The following is a 27,205-nucleotide window of genomic DNA, read 5'->3' as shown; positions in this document are numbered from 1 at the left end:
GGTACCTCGTCATAGGTGGCACATTGTTGGAGGACAGAGTTTGGCATAACGTCACTTAGGATTCAATTGACCGATACCGTACAACCAATTAGATCTACCGCACTTTACGTTCAGCAGCAGATTTAGGAGTTGTTTTTTGGATGTGGGTAACAAGAGAGACACTGACATTGGCCTAGACAGGAATGGTCGCTTACGTTTGCTTGCATGTTTGGTAAGCCAATTCTCGCAGATTTGGAGAGTTGCGACTCCCAAGTTCAACATTAACCGTTTGTATGATCCGACCGCTGCTGGACAGCGGGAGAGCTAACTTACTGATAGACAGCAGATAATAAGAGTAAACCGCCTGAGAATATTGATGAGCAATGGGCCGCCATCAAAACGCTCTTTTCGCGCGTGCCACACAGGTCGTCCGCCACGACCCCAAGGGCGTCATAAGTTCTGACTGACTGAATCGTGAAAGCGGATCGATGAACGGAAGGGGTTGATGGTTTTATTGACTGCTGCGAGCGGTGACTTAAACTCCGATACCGAGCGAAATTCCCAGAAGTTCATCGTAATATATACCGTGAAAAGAGAGAATTTGCTATTGCGTTGGACAAGGAAGAGGAAGATGCCACATAGCGCAATGATTTCAGAATTGGATACCGCATCACGAAAGAGCTTGCATATCGATGGTCCTGTGAAGGATGTCGACGGTCGACTTTTCATTTGCGATGACGAGCGACTGAACAGGTGGAAATAACATTTCAATACGTTTCTAAACCGTATCACATCCGATGAGATTCCGCTTCTTGTGGATGAAATAGCTAGTTACCGTAACATGCGGATACGGCTGTTCCTCCAAGCACATGAAAAATCATTTCGATCAACAATGCACTCAAACAGAGTATAGTCGCAGAGATTTAAGGTTTTCCCACAGAGTTGCTTATCGCTGCATCTGCAGTTACTGCAAATCTGGTGTTTCTACTCATAGGGAAATCTTGGGAAACCCAGACCTTTTCTAAAGATTGGAAGAAAGGGATTATCATTAAGATTCCAAAGAAGGGCACTTGTCGTGAGTGTGACAATTGGAGGGATATCTGCGCGCTCCCTGCTGTTGCAATGATAACAGCAGAGTTTAGATCTTTGCTGCACCTGCTCTTCACCGATTTGGAGAAAACTTTTGATAGCGTGAACAGGAAGTGTATCTGGAGTGTTCTACGCAGGAGGAAAAGGCGAGAAACTAATAGTTATTATCGGAGCGGCATATGATATCACAAAATGTCAAGTGCTGCCTCGCATGCGCAATCGCGGAGGATTTTCAGGTCCAAAGCGGAGTCTGCCAGGGTTGCATCCTGCCACCCATATTATTTCTTCTTGTTATTGATGAAGTTCCTCAAGCTGCCTTATCCGGAGAACGCGGGGAAATTCAATCGATAGTGACATTTTTGCTCAAACACCTCGACTACGCTGATGAGATCTGTTTGCCCTTTCACCGTGTCATGGACCTTGGCCAAATGGCTCTGGAGGTGGAAAGAGAGATCAGTACAGTTGGGCGGAAGGTAAACACCAACCGCCAAGCAATCTAAGGGAATAGAAAACTAGATGTCTCTAATCCTCTACTTTCTAGCATATAAAGGATTCCCAAGATCTATAAACCGTTTCCGCGGTAATGTCACTAAATCATCAAATAATCAAATGGTTAACGACGAAATCTATCAAGAACTTACGCGTTCATAGGGGAAGGCGGGTTAAAGCCTGGTTTTCTTCTGTCTTAGGGCTTCTTTTTCAAGTATTGTCGCCAGAGTTAATATGTGATATTTGTATGGGTGAGAACTACTTCACCTTTAGGAGCGAATATTGTGAGCAGCTGAAAGCAGCTTCGCTGGGCAACCCCTTTTCAAGTTCATCGGCGAAATTTGTATGGCCCAACTGAATTCTCGACGCCAAAAACTCGATATGGTGGAAGTTGTAAAATCAGTATTGGTTGCGTATCATATAGGATGTGAATTTTGGGGCTATAGATGCTTAGATTATGGGCACACGTCTGCAGCCTGTCGGAGAGCTGACAGGAAGGCAGCAAGGTTCGATGCCCCCAGGTGGGTCAAAAATCGAATACTTGCAACGAAAAGGAGATTTTTGTTCTCCGTAGGGACCGTGCAACGTTTGGTGAGAGCGTTGCACATGTTGAGGGTTCGGGGCGGTGTTCAGTCTTCAAAGCGGAAATGGAAAGAGCTAGGATGTGGTTAAAATGATCCACATCTTACAGATGAAGGTGCACCGAAATGTAATTGCTCATGAAATGCTAGCGCCGTTCGCTGTGGAGGTAAAAGCTGATCTAGTTCTTATCAGTGAATAGTAAGGGAACAATAATCTAGCTTCATGGCATTTCGACATATTAGGTACCACTGCCATCTGCGTTTGGGAGGACACCCGGGTTAGTGCTTGCCCAAGGCCGAGGGGATGGCTTTGCCTGAATTTAGTGAATAAGACAATACCGAACTTTCGACACAGGCTTGATGCTTTGGAAAACGCTATCTGAAACACGGAGGGGCGAATCTTGGTTGGAAGTGACTTTAAAGCAAGGGTACTTGAATGGGGCATGCTTCACCCAGACTCCAGGGAGAAACGGATTCGTGAAATCGTGGCGGAAACACGGCTGTGAGGGAAGCATTTCTGATGTTACCTTCGCGTCGGGATCACAGTTGGACGGGTGGCAAGTTCTGCAAAACTTCTCAGCAAGTAACCATCAATACATTACATTCGAAGTGGTTAACGATACCTATGCGCATAAAACGTTGTGAAAGAGAGGGAGAAGCTCTCGGAATAGATAGAACTGCGCTGGAGGACACTGCATGAGTGGTGGCGCTGCAGTTAACCGTGTCGTAAATTTAATTGCATGTATTTGCGTGCGGGGAAGTAGTGTCATAAGCTCCGCCGTTTGACACAACGTTTGAACAATCAATTTGCGTCATGCACCACTATTAAAGAGAACAGATAAGCCAAAGGGAGACTTTGTAGCGCGATAAATAGGAGCAAAGCTCGGTGCTGACAGGACCGTGTCAACGAGGTGCATGGGGATCCGCGAGAACTCGGTTATAAACTGATCGCCCCTAATAGATGGAACGTATTGTACAGGCATTATTTCCTGCATATCCCGTACGGGATGGCAGCCGTGTGTATGGTGCTGAGGATTGCTCTTTTTTTCTATAAAACAGTTAGAAGAGGCAGTTCTCCCTATATAAAACAAGAAGGCGCCAGGATTCGATAGTATTCTAGCAAACTGGTGTCCGACCGTGGGCCATACCTATTGTAGATGCATTCATCGCGCGCCCTCTTATGCTGATCAGCGAAGAGAAAGGAGACCCGGGCCGGATCGAATCAAAGCCAACGGTTAAGTACCTTAGACGGATGCTCGAGTCAACGATGAGCTTTTTTGAGCAAATAAAAGCAACGCACACAAGGCAGCAATTGGAGTTGCGGCTTTAATTCAACTTCTGCAAAACAGTCTGTTCTGCTTTATGGCACGAAGATACGGGCTGAAAAGCTATGTAGAAATGTAAGAGAGAAGACTCAAGGGAGGTAGTTGCTCGTTTAGAACAGCAATGCTCACTAAACGAGTGGCAAGTTTCCTAGCAAAATGAGTGAAGAGGCAGATAGACTACACGGGTTATTGGCAACTTAGGTACGTACCTAGCATCCAAGCGGGCACGGAGATTTTTAGTCATACTTGTACATTCGTACGTTTTTTTCTTGTGGAAGGTGGGGTGGGATTAGCCAATAACTTTACGGATATACAGGGGAGCTCTCTCCCAACAACATTGTCAGAGAGATGGTGAGGAGCGCTGATAGATGGAACGGTATTGCTCATTACGTCCGGGTTTTTCGTGTTACGAAGATGATAGAGCGTGATGGGTGGAGTGGTGGGAGGACGGGCGTTCTTTGTCCGTTGGTGGAAAAAATGCACTGATTTCTGGATAGTGGGAAGCAGTCCGAAGTATTGTGACAAACGGTCTTAGGCTACTTCTTTGACGACGGACAGGGGGATGATTAGTTGGTAGTCCAACTGCGTACTACACTTTGCGCATTCACCTACCTTATCCGTAGTAAAAACTGGCCAAACTGAAAACGGAATTAGCTTTGACCGGGCTGATGCGAACATTTTGAAGGAAATATGCGAATGGTATTTGTATCACGTGTTGCAGCAAGGTAAACTTTCAAAGGAATTTAAAAGTTTACAGCGGAGTTCGCCGCGGCTGCATTTTGTCAGGGATAGTATTTATTCTGTTATCGGTTACGTTCTAGTTCAATGGAGAATTCCACTACGCTGATGATATCCGTTTCCTCTCTCACCGGGTCAGAGTGAAATCCAGAGCCAATTGCTTTGGATTTGGTAAGAAAGACAAGTAGAGTTGGATTGAAAATAAACACCAACAAAACCAGGGTTCTCAGTCTCACGGGTCATTGCATCCCTATCCGAAGAATATTTGGCCCCCTACATGAGAGATAGACTGGATACCGGTTGTTGCGCCGTTGATGATGATGATGATGTTCTGTACTAATATTTTTTCTATGTTACTATATGGGAGCACGTAGAAAGTGGCTCCGATTATGAACATTTGTCTGCGTAGTATCATCGGAGTATGCTGGGGTAATACCACCACATACGAAGAACTTGACCGGCGTACAGAGCTGACGCTCGTGCGCACTGTGCTCGGAAGGTGGAAGTGGCAGTCGATAGACCACACATAAGGAGGAGAGACCACTCTCAAAAGATGGCCGACGAGTAAGTGTCCCCAAGGGCATCTGGCGCAGAACGGGAAGCCCTTCGAGAAGTCGTGGTGGAAGCTGAAGCGCATTTCAGATAATCCTGAACGATGACGCCTAGATGTGGTTGACCCGCTATACCCCATGAAGGGGTAAATGACAACCATATACATATATATTCACGCCGTTATCAGGAAAAATGCCCAATTGTCTTAATAGACTGCACACAACGAAATACAGAATTCACGATGGAGATGGAAAAGCAAACACAGCTAGAAGCGAGAAGCTTGTAGAACTAACATTGGCCGGAAAACATTAGACCCCGAAATATACAGGAAACCATAGGATATCCAATGCGACCTATCGGATATTTTCGGAAGATGTACTGGTCGGACTATCAACAGTTTTATCGACAGTTGTAAGAGGACTCTTCAACGGCTAGCGCATACCAAGCTTATTCTTAATCAATAGCCCAAAAGGAGGTTAGTGTTGTAGTTTGACCAGAACTCTCCTTTGTTGGAGCGAAAACTGGTTTGGACGTGAAAGAAACGGGGAAGTGGGGATGAGGATTCAATAACGGATCAAGTTGCTACCCGTAAACTAATATTTCTCACTTTATCGTTGACGTATCTAGAATAAAAAAGAACCAATGAGAAAAGCCCGAACATGCTGTACATATGACAGAAGCTTCGAACTCAGGGCAGGAGATAGACAGCATGACGATGACCAGTCTCTCTGCCGTTCCGTTTTCCAAGCAGTGGAGTAAGGGAGCATAAATAAGAAATTCCTTTCTGTGAATATGGAGATACGATAAATATGTTAGTGTTTGGACAGGGACAACCCTAAAATAAATTGATAAGGATCAACTTCAGTTTTATGGTTCAGTTCAGTGACATTAACCAAGTGAAAGCATGAATTACTCACTACTCCCTCGGTTCTTATAATTTTCTGATGGCAATGTTTTTCCTAATATTACGAAAGGTCTATCTATCTATGGATATTTCGTTAAAAGATATTCATGCAAAATTACAGAAGTCACTCAAAACTCAATTTACATTTCACTCAATCTTCTGCTGATCTATTTATTATAAAATTGGTAATGGATACCTTTAGGTCTCATCGGCGGAACAAGATTTAGAAAATCGATGGGGGATTTATTTCTAGCCGGTAATCGGATATTGTTCGAATCTATTAAATCTGAAAACAAATAGAAATTAAGCTTAGGGAGGAAAGTGAAGATAATTTTCTTAATTGTGGAATTCGGTATTCCTCAGTTGAAGGGGGGTTACATGTACACGTTCTTCAAAATGAATTCGAATTTAAAGCCACGAGATGTCCCGCGAAGTTATTACTATGTTTTTGGATTCGACTTGGAAGATTTTAACTTTAATTGATAAGGGACGCATGTTTGGTATGAAAAATGGGGGAATTTTTACCGCGTTGTTTTGATTAAACCTTTGGAGTGTATATACACATACACTAACTACCCAATTGGATATTATTGAATTTATGCCTGACCATTCACAATAATTTTGGCTTCATTTATTTTCCTGGAAAGCTGTATTTTTATGCGAATATTGATTATATATTTTTTATATTATATTTCCCTAGTTCCGTGATGCATGGACCGTGCCTAGTTTGCGTGGAAGAACTAGCAAATTTGCAAAGCCAACTCAATAAATGTCCTGAAATCTAATTAGTATTGTGTTTTCAACTTAATTACATATAATTAAAATAAATGTTTGCTAAAATAAAATGGGAAGCAAATGTAATTATTGCATAATGGAAGCATTCAAACAGCCAAACTGAAAAAACGGATATGGTGGAAAAGGGGTAGATTACTTTCTATGCTAAAGGCTTTTCATATGGAAATTTGTTCTCAAGCGTATGTGGATGATGCTCTGAATGTGTATGTGATGCTGAAGTAAATACCAAGATTATCTTACCAGCTTCGTCGGGCATAAGTGAAAATTCAAATTCATTTGGTACTGGTGTTGGAGCTTTTACAGTACGAGCGGCATCTTTAATTAATATTAATATTGAAATTGTTAATATTTTGAGCTAACTCTAAATATTTACAGATAATAATTGTGTTAATATTATTTCTATACCAATTTTATTCTAGATTTCACAGTTACAGATAGGGTTGTTAGAGTGCTCGTAATTCTAGTCATTCTCTGGTACAAACTTTTGACTTACCTAGTGTCTTTATAGTCATTACTTTACTCATCATCCCCTCGCCGAGTGCGTTCTTTCCGACTACCTGGAATTCGTAGGTGGTGCCGGGCGAGAGGCGATTGATTGTGACCTGGGTGCTGCCGGATGGCGTTACTGGGATCGTGGACCAATCTGAAACGCCGGCTTCTCGATACCAGATTGTGTAGTCCTGTTTGTAATCCGGTCCTCCGCTGTAGCCCGGCATCCATTGAATGGTCACCGAGCTATCTGTGGCGGTTGCGGATAAGTTGTAGGGGGCGTGAGGCTGCGTCCCTTCTATTACGAGCTGCGTTGCTGAAACTATTGTCGCCACCTCGTTCGAAGCAACGCATTGATAATAGCCGAAATCGGAACGTCTTAAATTTTCAACGGTTATATTGCCACCATTCATTTTAACGCGATTTCGTTGTAACGGGGCACCGTCACGTCGTTGCCATTGTATGTTGATTTTTTGTGTGCCCTCGGCCTCGAGAGCGTCGCAGTGCATTTCGACGGATTCGCCAACCTTACGCTGATACAGCGGTTCCGGTTCGATGGTGAAAGTTGGCGGCTTACGCACGAGGATCTCCATCGGTCCAGAAGATCCTTGCGTGCCTTGAGCATTGTATGGGGTGCATGTGTAACGGCCCTGATGACTTTGATTCACCCGGGTGAAGAGTAATGAACCATTATTCATGACAACGATGTCTTCGGTTTGATATGGTTCGAGCAAGCGTTTATCTTTGGTCCATGTTACATACTGTAGTGGAGGATTGGCCTTAATGTAGCATTGAACGACTCCGGCAAGACGAAAAGGTAGATATTGTACAGTTGGTGTAAAGGTCACTTTGGCAGGATCTGTTGGGAAAAATTAAATACGTTAAAGACTTTATTATCAATTACTACGGAAAGAAGGAAATTTTTGGACATATTGCTGCACCGAATCTATTATCTTCAACTGCTAAAACTTACGACATTTTCTTGGTGTTGTTCTATACATAAGGGCGACGGGGGGCATCTATTATGCATTACTTTATTCTTTATCGTAAATAACATAGTGTTTCCACACACACTCAAAGTCAGATCTCTGTCTTTCTCTAAGGAGAAAGTCAACAGAAACAGCGCTGTCAAAATAGATCGACGCCTTTAATGCTCTTTATGTTAATGTAAACGTGCGATGCCCTGTCAGACCGAGATTCTTGGTTTGTGCCACGACAACCTCAGCTCAAAGTAATCAATGGATCCCTCAGATACATAAGTTCATCGATCTATTACCGTCTGTTAACAGTCAGCCAAACTTTGTGATGTCTTATTGGGACGTGGCTGACAACTTCATCCGCGCCAGGGATACAAAGTCGATATACATCCCCCTTTTGTTATTATATATGGTATAAGATATCCCTTTCTGGTCAGCCGAAACCCAACTGACCTTTTGGCAGGCCATGTACTCGAGCGGTGTGCTGCCGATGAGCAGGCGGTGATATCTGCAATAATCTACAACCATTTCACCATTGAACTGTGCACTTTTGGTCACAGAAAGCGTCTTTCTCATCTATATTAAAAATTATCATTGGTGGGTCACACTGCACAATTGTAACAATCGCATTTACATGCTTGCATTTTTTGTGCAGTCAGTTTTTACGTTTAACTTTCGTGGTGCATTCTTGGTATTGCTTATATACAATATTTTTCTTATCAATCGAATGCTGGAATTTTATTTTGAGCCATTTAGTTCTTTAATGCTGAAGTTCGTGCTCCATTGCTTGCGCTGCGACTGTCAAAAATAAGCGCAATAACTAGTCCTGGCCCCTTTCAATGCTTTTGGTTTAGCATGAACAGGGTTCCTTGTCCCAATGCTCCAATGTATTGGTAGTTGCAGTGGACATGCCGAACTGCGCCGAGCTGAAGCCCGATTATGTACATATTATCCTCAGTAAAACAACGGCAAGATTTCGTCAGGATGTAAGCAAATACCTGTTTGCGCGTTAAATATTAATACTCTTACTATAAAGACGGAGTAACTTGCAAGAGTCCTTCGGAAGAGATGGATTGGTATTTGCTTTCTACAAAAAACTTATTGGTATGTTGCCAAAAGCTGTGATATAAAACGCGAACGTAGTAAAAATTGCTATAAATTGTGTATTGGAATCGGCGTCTTTGATTTTGATTTTCGTGATGCCATTAGAAAAGTCGAGCGATTTGAGGATCGATTGATGAAGCTCACTATTTTATCAGCTAATCGCACGATTTAGTTCTTTATCGGATACGCAGCACACGTTGTCCCGATACCGAGAAAGATACTTTCTGACCACTTCTCGACACATTCATTATGGTTGCTCAACAGGTTCATGAGGGAAAAGGATCGATTTTGTGAACACGCAGGCATTTATATTTGCAGTACATGTTGATCAAGCATGTCTGTCTCATCTTCCCACATTTTATAGTGGGAACAGTAAAATTCTAATCGACAATATTCTCATAAGACGTCGACAATAGCCTTAACTATGCTGGAGTTAAGACATTGCAAAGCTGTCGCTCATTACGTTAAGATGGCTAAATTTGCTGTCAGAACTTGACCGGCAGCTGCATTAACTATGCAGACTTAAGAAGTTTTTACTAACGTCCATCGATAGCTCTATTTGTGGCTTTGAAGTTAGTGTCGTTACCGAACTCTTCTTCAATTAAACTCAATAAGAAATTCAATCTATCGTTATTCATCCGATAGTTCTTTAAAAATCCCGCAGGATCACAATCTTTCGCTTTTAGAAATGTCATTTTAAAATAACCACCACGTCTCCTTCACCCACTACTTCCGGCAACACGGCAAGAATACTCGAAATTCAAGTAACATCCGATGACAGCACAATTCAAAATTTGAACATAACTCCACTTGCATTAAGATTCTACCGTCCGGAAATCATCGGCCACGAAGTATCACCAGAGGTTATCTGGTACTGTGGGAACTGGGATAGCCCTCCGAATCCATATCTTTAAGTAGAATTCCGGGAGCGTGTGTTCTCAGCCCGATTAAATACGGTTGGCCCACCTACGGGAGTTTAATGGGGGTTGTAGTTATGTCTGCATTCCGAACAGAGTCCTTCGGGGCTCAAGCGTGAAGTTACACTGGAGTGTGGAATTACGCTGGTTTAGATAGATCTTGCACCACCATGAATGGTGAGCCTACATTCAAAATAAACTAATACCGTTGGGTTTGTCACAGCGGCGTCCTGATTGTGGCCACAAAATCAATCCGTGTTTTAATATGCCCAAAGCATTGGCTTGACATGGCGGGTACTCAACTGAAGCCACCAGGGCTGAGATTTGGAAAGAAACGGGCTAGGACCCAATATTGTGGCCAAGTAAGATCTTCGAGCGGGCTAGGAAGGAGAACCCGATCTGACTTGCAAGAAAGTGCGACCGTTTTAATATGGCAAGAGAAAGAGACTCCAACTGCAGGTCCATATTACCGTCCGATTTGATTGCTATCCTACACTACGAAGGTTTTGCGCCGAGGTCCACCAATTCGATATTCCTAAAAGCTGTCTGGCGTCCTGACCCCCGCCATCGCTCCATCTTAGGCAGGGTCTGCCTTGTCTTCTTTTTCTACCATAGATATTGCCCTTATAGACTTTCCGGGTGGGATCATCCTCATCCATACGGATTAAGTGACCCGCCCACCGTAACCTATTGAGCCCGATTTTATCCACAACCGGACGGTCATGATATCGCTCATAGATTTCGTCATTGTGTAGGCTACGGAATCGTCCATCCTCATGTAGGGGGCCAAAAATTCTTCGGAGGATTCTTCTCTCGAACGCGGTCAGAAGTTCGCAATTTTTCTTGCTAAGAACCCAAGTTTCCGAGGAATACATGAGGACTGGCAAGATCATAGTCTTGTACAGTAAGAGCTTTGATCCTATGGTGAGACGTTTCGAGCGGAACAGTCTTTGTAAGCTGAAATAGGCTCTATTGGCTGACAACAACCGTGCGCGGATTTCATCATCGTAGTTGTTATCGGTTGTGATTTTCGACCATAGATAGGAGAAATTGTCAACGGTCTCAAAGTTGAATTCTCCTATCCTTATTCTTCTTCGTGTTTGACCAGTGCGGTTTGATGTTGTTGGTTGATTCGTCTTCGGTGTTGACGTTGCCACCATATATTTTGTCTTGCCTTCATTGATGTGCAGCCCAAGATCTCGCGCCGCCTGCTCGATCTGGATGAAGGCAGTTTGTACGTCTCGGGTGGTTCTTCCCATGATGTCGATATCGTCAGCATAGGCCAGTGGTTGGGTGGACTTGAAGAGGATCGTACCTCTTGCATTTACCTCGGCATAACCGATCACTTTCTCGAGGGCCACGTTAAAGAGGACGCATGATAGCGCATCCCCTTGTCGTAGACCGTTGTTGCTGTCGAATGGTCTTGAGAGTGATCCTGCTGCTTTTATCTGGCCTCGCACATTGGTCAGGGTCAGCCTAGTCAGTCTTATTAATTTCGTCGGGATACCGAATTCTCTCATGGTCATGTACAGTTTTACCCTGGCTATGCTATCATAGGCGGCTTTAAAGTCGATGAACAGATGGTGCAACTGTCGTCCATATTCCAACAGTTTTTCCATCGCTTGCCGCAGAGAGAAAATCTGATTTGTTGCTGATTTGCCTGGAGTGAAGCCTCTTTGGTATGGGCCAATGATGTTCTGGGCGTATGTTGCTATCCGGCCTAGCAAGATAGTGGAGAATATCTTATAGATGGTACTCAGCAACGTGATACCTCTATAATTGCTGCACTGTGTGATATCTCCCTTTTTATGTATGAGACAGATTATGCCTCGTTGCCAATCGTCAGGCATTGATTCGCTGTCCCATACCTTGAGCACAAGTTGATGAACCACTTGGTGTAACTGGTCGCCTCCATATTTAACCAATTCGGCTGTAATTCCATCGGCTCCTGCCGACTTATGATTTTTTAGCCGGTGAATTGCACGGACTGTTTCTCCTAAACTTGGTGGTGACAGTATTTGTCTGTCGTCTTCAGTTGGCGGGACTTCCAACTCGCCGATGTTCTGGTTGTTCAGTAGCTCATCAAAGTGCTCAACCCATCGCTCTAATATTCCCATTATTATTCCGTGTTCGTTGCCGGGTCCGTCGTTTTAAAATCCGTCCTGTCCGAGACTCCTGTTGTGGCTTCGTAACAAGTTGTTTTCCGTGTAGGGTTGTCAGCCCTACTAGATCATCCATATAAGCGACCAAAATGGCGCCACCGAGTAAGATAAACCCGGTTCTGAACGAGACAAAGACTGAAGTAAAAGAAGAATTTTTGTTTTGGTAATCGAGTGTTGGAATTCAATTTTGGGTCACTCATTTCTTTAAAGCTGACGTTCGTGCCCGATTGTTCTTCGACTGTTAAAATTAACAATATTAACTAGTCCCGCCACTCTTCAATCCTGTTCGTAGGAGTGCTTTTTTGCTACCTTAGTGTTCAATTCACCGTTATTTAACTATTCAATTCGTCCTTCACTACGTTTCTTACTTTCATTCGAAGTGCGATCGGTTGGGATGCTACTGACCAAATTCTGAATTTCGTCCAGTCACAGTTTACTAGTAGCATGCCATTCACTCGTTTCAATAAATCAACTTCTCGTCTCCAACAATGACTCATTTTAAGATTAGAAGGATCATTTTTGTCTCAACACGACACCTTGCAGAATTGAATATAAACTCGTTGTTGCAAATTTTTGCGAAAATCATCATTTTCACAACTATTGATTTGCAACTCGCTCAAATCCTAAATTTGGGCAAGCTGGTATGCCACTGATCCATGAGGAGGAGCTCACTGTTTCACCATCTTCTACTTGTAATGACAAAATGGATTTGGCGATAATCAAAGTGGCCGGAGACGACCAAGAAGAGAGAACTCTCCCAATTTATCGTTGATGGCCCATCTACAAATACTGAAGCTCCACTGAAGTTTTCCCCCTTTTGCCTGTCTCTACGTTAGCCAGGCTCGCAAATGTGGGGGGAGGATCCTTTGAACACTTCAGTCCTTCATGAGTTATTTAACAAAAAATTCAGGTGTCCTGACACCGATGTGTGGATCCGTACCGGAACCTGGTAAACAAAGGTCGATATTTCGAGCATACTCAACGGAAGTAAACACGCGAGGTAAAGCTGCAAATAAAAACAGAAAAGGGAAAGAGCAGCTCGATCGCGCAGGTGGAGCCGTAGAACTCCTGACTTGAATGCCGCGACCAGGAAGGAAGATTCACGACCGACCGCATCCTCAACAGCAGCTCCTCCTGCCTCAGATGTTTAGGAAGTGCGGTTTCTGACCTTACCTTGGCATGATCAGGCCATAACATTAGAGGATGCCCCTTTGTTATTAATGTGAATCGCGAATGTATTAGGAACGAAAAAGGGAAGAAAGGAAGTTTTGAAAGCGCAGAATTTAGATCAAATTCATAACCATATTAATAAACGGGGAAAATATATGAGCATAAAAATGAACAATAATCTAAATTTAAATTTAAATGGATATAAGTTCGGTAAGAAATATAATTCCGCCGTAGCCGGTCCTAAGCCTGGTTGTGAAAGGAGGAGGGATGGATAGCTTCAGTCTGTAGGCCATTGTAGCATCTCAAGGGGTAGGTTGGAAAGTGCAGGATCTTTATTGTTTTGCAGATTACTCACCGAGGAAGACATTACCACGTCAGTTGAGTTAAAAGTGCAAATGCGTACGGGAGTGTTGACTGGGTTGGGTTCCTGTAATGGACAATACGGTGTCGAAACCGTTAATCATGGGGCAGCTCGATGCCTTGGCAGCACGTTGACCTGGAACATGGTTCTGCCTGCTGCAGCTGTTTGTGGCGATCACTTCAGTAGGTTCGCATAGGCAGCGGATGAAGTAGGCTGAGGATTTGAACCTCTTCCTCATACGCTCTTACTATGAAATAATAATGACGGAGGCAGATACAACATCTTATCGCCTGTTACTCCCGGCTGTCATCAGGGCGCGGGTTCGACTTGAGATCATCGCGGAAACTGGAGACCAAGAGTCGATGGAGGCAAAGGTGGCGTATCAGAAACAATACGCTGCACTGCGGACAACATTTTCAGTGCTCGCACCATTCTTCCCCGTCTGGTTGAAGTCTCCGTTGAGTTTTGGAACGAATTCCAAAGAGCATATATAGAATTCTCGGATATGGATCCTTGGCATAGACCAGTTATTTCCAGGCTCTGTGGATCTCTAGCAACTCCAAGAATTCAATCTTAAATCAATGATGAGGTTGCGTCTCGACTGTGTGATGATAAGTCGCTATTGAAACTACAGTCACTTGTGTATTGCAATGCGGTTACACCGTCAGAAGATTCGGTTTTGCGTTTATGGTCGGTTGCCACAGATCATAAATCAGGTCATTAATCGGCCGGAGGAATTTTCACTCTTCTTCACTGTAGGGATTATCTACTTGCTCCCTACCACACACAGTGCAGGATCCCGCAGACCCAAGACCGATTACTTGCTTACAAACACTCTACAAGTTCATAACGCCCGCTTTTAGTGAAAGGGTCAGCCAAAGAAATCTCTTTACTTACAATTACGCCAAAGCATATGACAGCGTCTCGCACATCTGGCTAATCGATGTCTTACATCTGATCCCAAGCTAATAAAGTTTTTGGAAGTCTAAGAAGGATGGCATACCACGTTATCAGCGTATTCATCTGAGGGTCCCAACACCTGAGAGCAAATCCGTATACGGAGAGCCATCTGCCAGAGGGATACGTTGATTCCCTTTTGGTTTTACATGGTACTGAACTCCCTTGGACGGCAACTGCATGATACCAAAGGGCATAGTTTCGCAATAAAGTATGGCCTTCGTGCTAAGTGCGAGCTGACACACTTGATGTACTTAGATGACATCAAACTGTATGCTGGTACTGACGACCACCTTAGGAGTCTGTTGCAAATAGTAGCATTCGCGAGCCACATGCTGGACATAGCAATGGTAACTTCTATATTCGATCTATGACCGAGACAAACTCTTATAAGTACCTAGGAATTTTGCAAAGGAACCCATGGTAGAGTTGGTGATCTGAATAATGCTCTGTTGTCCGCGTCTAGCGTGGCAGCAGAAAAACACCTTTTTTGGAGATGGGTGTATAAATTGCCCTGTATTTCAAATAATTCAAGATATTAATAAATCTATGGTGAAAAATTCGTATTTGTATCTTTATCCAGTACTTCACAAAAAATTTCTAAAAACAGCAAAAAAAAAAACGGTGCTCACATGGGATGACCCCCTTAATGTCATAAAATAGCCGTTTGGTTCCAATTGGGCTACGTCGAAAATATTCATTAAATCCACTTCACTTTTAGGTTTTCAGCAAATAAAAACACTTTTCACTCCCGTTGAAACATGATCTTTTTGTTGGACATCATATTGCAGCCAAGATGGTCAAATGAACAAATAGTCAAACATCATAGGGTACTTACGATGAGCCGATGGTTTTCTTCAAGAACATTCCGATTCCATCGATGATAGCAGCAATCAATTTCCCGTTCCCCAACTTTTAGCAAAATTGCCGTCACAATTCACTTCGCGTGAAAATCTTACAGGATTTGCATCCCCTCAAAGGTCAACTCCTCCACGTCACTTTCTAGTTCTTGAGAATACCATAACTCCCTAGTCGTCACAAATCAACTCACGACGACACCTCTTCACATCACCTACCAATTCCTTCGAACTCCGAAACTCAATTACTGCTCCAGTTAGACCATTTGCTCGCCCATCTTCGATGTCGCTGCCCAATATCCCGCTAATTGTCAGCTCATACCAGGAACCCAGAATTCATCGTCAGCTGGGTCAACAACAAAAGCTACTTTCTATAATTTTCAATCGATTCTCAAAATCCCCGCAAAATTAATTAACACTCGCATACGTTTCGCCTTAGCCAGAAACAAGCGTTAGGAATGCTATATCGACATCATGAAATATTTAAAGGAAGTTTAGGGTTTTGGGGAATTTAAAAAATGAGAATTTTGTAAATAAAATTATGAAAAAGAAAATAAAAATAAATTTTTATTTGTATTGGACAATCTTGGGAGTGTTAAAACGTGAAAAAATTTACATATTAGCAAACGAATTTTCTCGTCAGCTTATTGTCCGACAAAGTAAACGAAATGTTGGACATGTCGCGAAATCGAAACTACACACCATTGAGATATTAGATTGGGCTTTCGCTGAGGCTTGGTCACGAGAATGCCACTCGAGGAGCCACGATACCGGAAGGAATATGGCACAGTTCAGCATTGACTGAAAACACAATTGCCCAATTTGGTTATACGTGGCAGTCTTCATGATGGTATGCAGCGTTGATTTCTTGTTTTACATTTTTTTTAGGTTATTTTCTGAAGCAATGTTGCAATGAAAAAGAACTCTTGGTGGACATAATTGATATTCTCTAAAATTTATTCGTAGCGTCGAGATAGAACAGGACCCTTCATTACCAGTGTGTGCTTTTATCCACCATTCCTCCGCTATTGCATACACTATTTGCTTGATTAGTGCGCTAACGAGCCACACCAAACTTCAAATTACTCCACATGTACCCATTTTTGGATAATCATGCAAGTATGTATGCAAGCCTGAAACCTTCCAGTTACGAAGGACATAACCCATATGAGTGAATAAATAAAACACATACAAGTACATTATTCTGCAAAAGCAAATGTCCATAATAATACAAAAATATACTCACATTCAACATTCAAATAAGCCGAAGCAGTCTGCGGATCTCCAATGCCATTCGTCACTTCGCACAAATACTGTCCCGAATCGTCCGCACTAACGGGATTTATAATAAGCGAGCCATCCTTGCGGATCGTGATTCGGGTCTCTAAGGACGCGACCTCGCGCACAGGCGATCCCTCTCGAAACCATCGCACGGTGACATTGCCTGGCATCGCCTTGGCCTCGCAAGGAAATATCACCTTCTCGCCTTCCAATTTGGTTTGATTGGTGGGCGGCACCTGTGTACACATATCACGTTCCCGAATATACGCATATAGCACGCATCCATGAGTGTCAGCCACGAAGGATATCGATGGAGAGAGTCAGGATCCAGAATATCCCGATTCCATAGTAAATTGATTGGGCACGATTTCCACATACGCAAAGAGGATCCACCGAAATGTCAAGATAAATTTCATTTTCCGTTCCCAATCAACGAAACCCGATACACGGTTGTGAATGAATTGGCATGAATCAGGACCGTAATCAGGAATCAAGTTCAGGATTCGGAAGGACGTTGGCGGCAAGATGGGATGACGATGCCCAGGACGATGACGATGTTCGTTAGTTAATGATGTTGATGAAGGATGCGGCGATTCAGTGTGGAAAAGGGGAGGAAATGGAAAAAGAGAAAAGAAAAGTTATGGTCAGTAATTTTGCACTCTCCTGGTTTCGGGGAACTTCGGATTAATATTTATGGGACGCTAAAAGTTACTTCTCTATAGCAAAAATTTTGTGGGTCTGTCTAATTACAATTGCTTATTGATTGTTGCTAGGACGCAGCACGAATATTGAGAGAGCTTCGTCCTGTGAAGGGTACACATGTGGGTGAACGCACAGTGAGGTGGTAAATTAGTGGCATTCGCATTTACTGGCTTTCCGAGAGTCATGCTGATAAGTAATTTTGAAGCTCGGTTCAATTTGGCAGTTTTCAAAGCACCGACGGGGAACGTTGAACTCCCTTCTAATCTAAAATCTGAAAAGGCAAACTGAGAAACGGCCTAATTAGTATTTCACGACTTGGAAGCAGCGTTAGGACTCTTATCTTTGCTCTTAATCGAGTCGTTATCTTGATTCATGCTACAACTACATACTTTGGCATGTGACTGTGTTTTTGTATTTCCAATAATTTGTCCTGAAATGTTTTTCCCCAATTGTGTGACTATGGGTAAGGGTAGTAGGACAAGTAGTGTCAATCTGTGTACGGGAAACCAAAGGATGTTCGCCAAGTTATACCGGGTAAAAGCACGGAGGAATCAATAGCAGGCGACAAATAACAATCAGTTCAGTCCCACGAAAAGTCGAGAATAGAAAAGAAGCAAAGCAACGGAAAAGATTACACGTGACATTCATGTTCGATTCGATGGATTTAATTTGCTGTGCGTGAGTACTTAACCGTTTAATTGATAGGATGATCCTCGGAATTAGACAACTGCGATTAAGGACAAACGAACGTGGCCCAACGGAGGGTTGTTTCGGTCCCTAGTAGCACTGAAAGCTTCGTAAATAGACATAAATTAAACGATCTGATGGATAGATAGATAGATACCTAGACAGTCAGATACCCAAGTGTAATCTATTGAACTATGCATGATTCAGTCTTCCGCCACTGCCAAAAACATTTCCCGGAATTCGTTCACCGCGTGAACTGAACAGCGAGCATTTACAACACCCATTAGGCTTAGTGGTAATAATTCGATTCTATTTCAAGTAATTTTCATTAGAGATTAACGCAATCGACTAATTGCTCGAGTTATTACGGAACAGCCCCTTGATGCCGACCATGTCGCACTGATTCATCGAGACGCGTGATTTTTACACTTTACGCACTGTGGAAACTGCTTTGGTGCGATATCCATCGCCCTGCACGCGCTTTGGGCGAACACAACGAATGGGGGCACGCAAAGGACCTTCACAAGGGTAATTTCGCGGTGGAATAAATCATGATGGTGTCAAGTGCGAGCATTAGCAAGCGGATTTCGTTGTTATGATGATGGTGTCCAGCGATTTTGCATTATTTCATTTCGATGAGGTTAATTCGTTTTTATTACAGGAAAAATACATTAGTAGTGTAATTGCAAGATGGGCAGTGGGAGGAACCGTACATGACTTAGCTTTAATTGAATTAATGCGCCATGAAGTAGGAGAAATGGAAAAATTAAATACTCGTTTATGGTTTTTCCAATATCTGGAAAAGGCCAGGAGGGTTGAGGATTACACCGATGGAACTTGTTTCACTTACTCAAGCAGTAACGAAGATATTTATCTATTTTCGAAAGTCCTTGTTATCTTATATTGAAAGCAGCATCGGTTTGAAACCTTTTTAATATGCGTGTCAGGATTTAAAGTGGGTAAGCCGTTTCAATTAAAAGACGTTGAAATACCCTAAGCGGCGCAATTGGAGAACAATGGGGGGACTGAACACTATGAGACATACAGGCCTTGAAAATTTTTATTTCGGCGCAAAACGTAAAATAATAACCTGATTTAACCTGATTCAAATACGTACAGAATCTCTGGATCGAGCTTCCAGGGCAGCTTCCTTGATAGGAAATGAGAAGCTAAGCCAATTAACAAAAAAAGCTAGTTACAACCCCGGGAAACGCTGTTGTACATGTCAATAATGTGGTTAGCAGGCCAACCGCGGAGGGAAGAATTTTGCTACCGATGATTCTGTTAAAAGACGTGGCAGAACCCGTCTCAGATGGAGTAATGGCATAGGTCAGGAGGCCAGACAACTTTTAGGGATATCGATTAGGTGGACCTCGGCGCAAAACCGGGATATCTGGAGTTCCTTACAAAGCAGGCCTAGACCGAACACTGATTGTTTCATTTTCATGTGACTTGAAATCGAACCAACGCTAGCATTGCATTGACCGATCTTCTCGGTTCGGGCTTAGGGGCATCCGAAATTGATCAGTTTATCGCTGAGAAGTTAAGGAATCTCGGAAGACAGTATAACCATCAAAGAACACTTTCTCCTCCGAGATCGTTATATTTTAGAGATAGACACAATCTGATTGCCGAATAAATAAAAAAAAATACAATAACGATAAGTAGGACGAACAAAGAGAGAAATTTCATGTCAAGCGGTTAACAACCGTAGCCTTGGTGAATTTTTATTGTGAGCATTCGATCCCTCGACGATGGACAATTTGGGAGTCGTGGTGTCGAATGTTACAAGCTATTTGGAGAGGGGGTGTTCAAGCAAAGTAGAGGCAACCGCGCATACCTCCTTGCTTAAGTGTTGGGTTTGGCGGGAGTGCTTCTGCTCCATTTTGAAAGAAACTTCTTATCTTCTGAAAGAAGAAAAAAATAATTCTAAACAAGGGTACTCCTAAGAAAGAGAGACTCGATTCGAAGCGACGCAGGACAGTCCGAGTAAAAGAACCTCACAAGCGCCATAGCTGCAACTTAACTACATCGCCACAGACAAAAAGCGGACTAAATGGTGCAACAACTTAAGTGCGATTTAGTATGTAATCACTAATTGTTAAACGTACAAAAGGGTGTGTCTTTCGTCTCGAGACGGCTAAAATTCCAGTAAGTCGAAAACAAAGGATCGCAATATATTGCTTAGCAATGGAGGAAGAATTCAGGTTGATAATGGCAAACTCAAGAACAAATAGACAAAAGTAACTTCTGTGGGGATTGTGTACAGAGGCGTTTTATAATAGGCCATCATTTTAAAAGTTGATACCGAACTGAAAGACATAGTTCAAAATATTTGAAATCTGCATTGCTGGATACAACAAGAGAGTTGTGGATAAAGTTCGATTAAATAGGCTGCAGTCAACGAAACATCTAATCTCTATTGATGAAGTTGATGCAGCTTGAAAAGCCCATAGGGGCAAATCTATGGTGAAAAAGAAGGCGTGCTAGACTCTGCCTTAAATGGACCGAGTTCAACATTAAACTGAGGTGTAAAGAACTTTACTAAAACAGACCTAAACCGTAAGATAGTGGTTGTGCGGTGCTGATTAACAAAGAACGAAGTTTGATTGGAGGTCAACAGAGCTGCTAGAAAGAAATGCCTCCTTAGTTTTGACCCTGGCAATATGATTGAAGATGTTGCAAGAGACACTTACTGGTTCATCACAAAGATGTAACTGATTCACTACATTTATAAGATATAATGGAATAATTAATAGAATGCTGGCAAATTCCTATTATCTGTCCGGATGTTATAAAAATATCTAATCTCTTCGGAAAGTGGTTGGTATATTAACACTGTATAAACATAGGTGAGGAACGATTCACTAGACAGCGAGGTTGGGGTTTAAAAAGTTGTTCTTAGAATTGATCAACAGAAAGGATGGATGGTGAATAGGTATTTAATATATAATCTCATTGTGAGATATCACTTGGAGGTGTCATGAAAGATTCGGGCGGTTGCAAGGAATAACAGTGGAGTATAGAATTTGCCCTAAAGACAGTTTAAAGTTTGCCAACGAATAAGTTCGACAGTATGATTAAAGTTTTTGGGTAGGGTAGGTGAATGCATTTACGCACACAGTGTTGGACTCACGCTTCGCGGTCGGACTTCCAACTAAACACCTCCCCATCGTCAGAGAGCTAGCCTGGAACCGTTTATCACATTACTTCGGGCTAGTTCTCGAACTCTCCCGCCTTGCGGATCCTTCAAATCAGGGAATTCCTTTCACCAAGGGGGGGGGGGGGGGGAGAGGAGGACGAGAACTGTCACTTCAGACAAAGTAGTTTGCCGTGTAGATAAGGGAAAATGTTGGCGCACTTTCCCAGTATTTCACTAGTTGATTTTGTTGAATGACATTGTGGCTAAAGAAATGTTTGAAAGGATCGGAAAATTGGCAGGGGGAGAGGTGGATTAGGAGACAGAAGGGGCAATGCTTATGAATAAAAGTACGCGTTACACTTCTTGAAATATTGGGCATCTGAAGGTGTTCGGGCGAAGCTTGAAAGTCTGGATGCCCAGCATAGAATCCCAGCAAATTTACGGGTTGGTTCGCCTCGTCTTTGAACATACTTTTATTGTTTCGATGTTGCCGATGAGGTTAGGGGTCTGGGTGGTAGGACCAACGGATGCATGGATCCAAATGAAGACGGATATGAGAGATCACCCCAGCGCGGCTATTAAATTCTAAGGTTATGACTGAGCACCATTAATAGAAATAAATCCTTCTTACGGTCTAGAGAATTATGGACGACAACTTAGTTTTCCGGTGCCAGAAATGCTAGAGTTTCATTGGTATATGTTATTAGCTACTGTGAGATATTCAGAAGACGATTCCATCTGTGCCGACTCCAGAATTATGCTGCTCAAAATCAAATGGATGGGTGATGCGAAAGAAGTGATTGATCACCTATGGGTATATAGGGAAAATTTATCCATGCATGGGATTTTTGGCAGAAACAGTGATCCACACACCTTTTGATCTACCTCAAATCTTACAGAAACACGCTGGAACTGACGGCCTTGCGCACAAAGTGGTCCGTGGTCCAGAACAAGGCACGATGTAGTCCACAAAGAAGAAACCGAAGAGGTGATAATCATTTCTTTTGTTTTGAGCTAGAAAATGGACATTTTTACGGATAGGGAATTCGACACGACGTTGAGAAATTGCTAGTGGGGGGGAAATTGTTAAACTTATATTGGATGTCACACTGCCCTCGAATGTTCAAAGTCGGCAGTCGAGAAGTAAAATTTGCTTCAGCATAATTTCTTTGTATTTACTGTGGCTGATATAAACTCCGAAAAGGAAAGCCTTGGAAGAGGCGCAAGTGTCTCAAATGCAGGATTTGTAAGGAGTAGCATCCCATCGTTTTGTATCCACGAAATCTTTGTGTAGGGAACCACCTATTGGTAAGCAACTCCGGTCATCATGCAGAGAACTCATCGGATTTGCCTTTTTTGGGATACTATTATTCCAGCAGCCATCATCAACTTCCAAGTTGGCCAGGGAATACCGGTACGATGGCTCTTCGATCAAGAAAGCGAGAGTAACTATACAACCGACCACTTAGTCCGACTATGGAATTGTTATATTACAATGTGTGTCAAGCGTTAAATTCGTATAATTTAAACAAAAACAATGCAGAATGTAAACTGCAGTATTGTGTTTGCGGTCTTGTTCGACCAAAAATGGGATGTTTAGGTTGGACTGACACACTATCAACAAAAAGGGGAATATCGAGTTTGATATCCATCCCTGTAACTTTTATCATCATCATGAACGGCGCAACAACCGTATCCGGTCTAGGCCTGCCTTAATAACTCCAGACATCATCCCGGTTTTGCGCCGAGGTCCACCAATTCGATATCCCTGAAAGCTGTCTGGCGTCCTGACCTACGCCATCGCTCCATCTTAGGCAGGGTCCACCTCGTCTTCTTTTCCTACCATAGATATTGCCCTTATAGACTTTCCGGGTGGGATCATCCTTATCCATACGGATTAAGTGACCCGCCCACCGTAACGTATTGAGCCGGATTTTATCCACAACCGGACGGTCATGATATTGCTAATTGATTTCGTCATTGTGTAGGCTACAGAGCTAAAGAGCGGTTTCGACAGGAAAATCATTACAGATTCGAGAAAACTGATAAAGATGGAGATAAATAATCTAATGACAAAGCAGGGCTATCCAAAAAACGACGGGACCCACGATCCGATCCCAAATCAGTTACGAGGTCAAAAATCTTCCTAAGAAAGACGACATTGAAGTAACATCTACCAGTAGATCAAATCAACTGAAGACACGAATAGATGACGTCAAAGACCGCAAGTATGACAGCGAGAAAAGCGGAATGACTAAAATAACTTGTATGAATTACGAAAAATCATACATAGGGCAACCCAGAAAACTAATAACGACAAAGATTCTACAAGCACTTGAGGGAAGTAAATCTTACGATTGAGAGAAAGAGACCAACTGATGCCTCAAATAATTAGTAGTAGTAGTCAGTAATTAAATAATTAAGATTTAGTTATTTAAAGGCCAAGCAGGATATGCAGGCCTATATAGCCGACTACGCCTGCAAGAAGACCTTCATGAGGAAATAGAGTCTCTAGATGAGCCTGGCTCCTATGATGTAGCCAGCCCTGGCCCATCCAAAGAATTGCATATGCGGGTACTATACTACTCTGTGGTCTTGCTCAGTAGATGGCCCGGGTGGACTCCACCTAGTCTCCCCGGGCCGTTGTATTCAATGCGCTCTAACGTAGATTGCGTCCGTCAGGATGATAGATAGCAAAGCTCTATAGTCACAGTAATACCTTAGACGAAGAATGAAGAAAGTGGATGACCAACGATGCGTTGCGTGTTTATGACACGGTCTGCTTTACCTACAGATAGTATGTAGACTCGAAGCGGGAGCATTATCGAACATACACTGTCTAGTCTAGTCTTATGATATCCTAGAATACACCAGTTCCAAGCAGGGGAATTGGTGATACCAGAAACTTAACGATAACTAGAAAATGATCTCAACCCTAAGCATCACATAGTCAGAGGCAGCTAAGCAACCGTTAAAACCTTGTGGTTGCCGCAGGCTGTCTCTAAAAACCCGACCAGGTCTGGTTCACTTTTGCTTCCGACAGCGATCATGGTGGGAGTTTGTAGAACCACAACGGTGCACCAACACATATATTTACATAACCGAAATATTAAATGAGTGGTGGCATCAATTTCCTAGAGTGCACCGCCCATAATTCAATGGAATAAGTTATTTATGTGAAGATTCGGACTGCGGCTGAAATAGTTGTGGAGGAAACATACATTTTTTAGAACAGGGGTCAAGCGAAAATAGACGATCTAATAAGAAAGAAGAATAGCGGAATGGGGTATATGGTATGTTGACAAGAGCTTATGGCATGTTCTTTCAAAATAAACTGTTGCAATAAAGAATAGAGTACTATGGAGAAAAGTGAATTATACTGCGAGGAATTAAGTATAGAGAGTAAATTAGAAACCATCCTGGGAAAACTTTTTGACGGTGTAAAGCTTGCAAAGCTTGTAAACACTGTAGGAGAATTTAAATATGGTTTTTGTTTTTATAGCAAAAACCTGTAGCTTCTTCTTCAAGATGACTCCTAATCGAAGTTTAGTTGATTGAACATTTATTTGAAATCATACTGCAAGATAGCTTTGCAATGGCAATAGAAGTAAGGAAAAATGTAATTCACCCGTTTGAAGGGTGTACTAAGTATAACTTAAGGTGAATTTCTGTTTAAATCACATGACTCCTTTCTGTACCTAAGATTATAAACAGCCAATGAAACCATTCCATCTTGAGAAAAAATATATATGGTAGTAAAAAATCGGTGATGTACGGCCATTCTGTTAGAACCAAATGAAGCTGCAGGTTTAAATCTTACTACTATGGGTTTCCAATGGCGGTTTAAGGCTTAATTTATGATCCAACGTTCGGAGAGAATACGGGGATAGCTGGCACTATTCTTATTGTTCACTGCCAACATGCACTTTTATGAAAAGAGATCCAGTATCAGTCAGGTGAATCAATTGATCAGAGTATATATAGGCACATTGAACCGGCGACATTTGAAGAAATAGAGTCTGCAAAGAAATGTCAACAAATAAACAAGGAACTGGGCATAAATGGCATCCCCGCAGAATTCATCAAATCAGGTGGTCTATGGACTATGAAAGCTATTCATATTTTGGTTCCCTCCAGTTGAAACCACGAACAGAACCCGCACAAAAACAGTGACAAGTTGACATGTGACAATTACAGAGGCATCTCACTACTTTGCACGTTCTTGAAAATCTTGAAAAAATATTCAAGAGAAAAGAATTAGACTGTATGCCGATAAGACGGTGAGTGAATACCAAGGAGGTTTTCGGACTAGAAGATCGACATTTGACCTGCTATTTACAATCAAACAGGTGCTAGAAAAATTTTGGGAATTCATCGTCGATGTCCATCAAATGTTCGTTGACTTCAAGCAAGAACATGGCATTGACCGACTGTAAAAAGTAATGCTTGGCTTGGGAATTCCAGAAAAACTGGAAAGACTTATCAGAAGACAAGATTGGCTAGCTTCTCTATTGTTCACTCTGGTACGAAAGCTCCGAAGCTCCAAGTATACAAAACTATAATAAAGCTTGTTCTATGTTATGCATGTGCATAGACGCTAATACAGACTTCGGGAAAACTGGTCAATACCTTTGAAAGGACGATCCTAAGGAGCATAATAGAAGCTAAATCTGAGGACGACCAATGGTGAATCAGATACAACCATAAATTGCACCAAATATTTGACGACCTTGAAGTCTCCAAATTAATAAAACTTCGGAAGTTCCAATGGGCTGGCCACGTTCAGCGTATTCGAAGGACGAAGACGAGTACGAATATCCTGAAAGCGCTGGGCAGATTTTGTTGATGAAGACAGAGCATCATTGATCGGATTTCAAAATTGGAGACGTGATCGATGAATCGAGATGGTTAGTATAAGGAGATCCTGAACGCCAAGGCTGAAAATATGAGGTAGAACATCGGCGACGACGATATATAGGCACAAATATCTTACATAATTTTCAGATGCACATAACATTTTCGTGCATTTAACGTTCTTTGCAGTGAATTAGACAGACCCTTTACAAAGAATGAAGACTGAATGGAATTTCATATATACTTTATCCGCAGTCTTCATACTTTTAAAAATTCGAATATATTTTGCATTTGTTACTCTACGGTCATTAAAAGCAATTTTAAAATCTATTATCTTTTAAAAGGGAACACGAATTATTTGAATAGGGGGCGACAACAACACAAGAACTACCGAAAAAAGTGTTTTTGCCAATTTTCCAATAATACATCGTAAAAATTCATTCAAATTTCAGGAGAGAAAAAAATATGAATGAAAATTATAGATGGGTAAATTATTGTTAAAAATGCCCAATCGGTAATATTGAAAGCACATGCGTCCTAAAATATTTATTAATCCGAATTATTCTATAGAAAAGAAAATTAAACTTAATTCTAAAAAAGCCTTTCGAGTAATTGAATAATGAACAATGTATTGGGAGGTGCTGAGCACCGTTGACAGTTAGATTATGTAACCAGTTTCGAGATCTAACCTCTTAACAAGGGGGAGATACTTGAGACTTTCATCAATTCCTTTTTCAAAATTCCGTTTTGAAAACTGTTCATATGAATATGTTAATAAAGCTTGCTCTTGAAGTAGAATTAATTTTAGAAGGAAATGCAAGGTTTGCACTTTGCCTTGAAGGATTCCGTTTTCCATTCTATGATAGTAATGAATATGAGTCAACCTCAAAGTGTGACTTAGTTCCATCCTGTGATTGTAATGTGCAAATCCTTTGATATATTTCATGAATAGAGGAATCACAGATTCAGTTCATTAAAGCGACTTTGGCATTCTATGACGGAATAGCGTACACCAGACAGAAGAATACTGTCAGCAGTCAAGGACATTATTTCATGACACGGCATAAAAGTACTTCCTTGGAATTCTATAAGC

The 27,205-nt window shown here is 42.2% G+C and overlaps 1 protein-coding gene across 11 annotated transcripts in view; it reads right to left on the bottom strand.

The window, feature by feature from the left end:
* Positions 1 to 27,205, bottom strand: part of LOC119647262 (protein turtle) — a 792,821-nt gene that overhangs the window by 57,149 nt on the left and 708,467 nt on the right. For all 11 annotated transcript variants that reach the window (XR_005248829.1, XR_005248828.1, XR_005248830.1 and 8 more), the window contains exons 6-8: positions 16,693 to 16,963; positions 6,946 to 7,800; positions 6,693 to 6,767 (exon numbers count right to left, since the gene is read on the bottom strand). Coding sequence is in view for 7 of the 11 variants with exons in the window: in XM_038048144.1 (XP_037904072.1) it covers positions 6,693 to 6,767; positions 6,946 to 7,800; positions 16,693 to 16,963 (1,201 nt within the window). In the remaining 4 variants the exon portion in view is untranslated. The remainder of the gene's footprint in view (positions 1 to 6,692; positions 6,768 to 6,945; positions 7,801 to 16,692; positions 16,964 to 27,205) is intronic.

Source organism: Hermetia illucens, chromosome 1 (genome assembly GCF_905115235.1).
Source record: "Hermetia illucens chromosome 1, iHerIll2.2.curated.20191125, whole genome shotgun sequence".
NCBI classification, from domain to species: Eukaryota; Metazoa; Arthropoda; class Insecta; order Diptera; family Stratiomyidae; genus Hermetia; species Hermetia illucens.
This window is presented reverse-complemented; position numbering and strand designations above follow the sequence as displayed.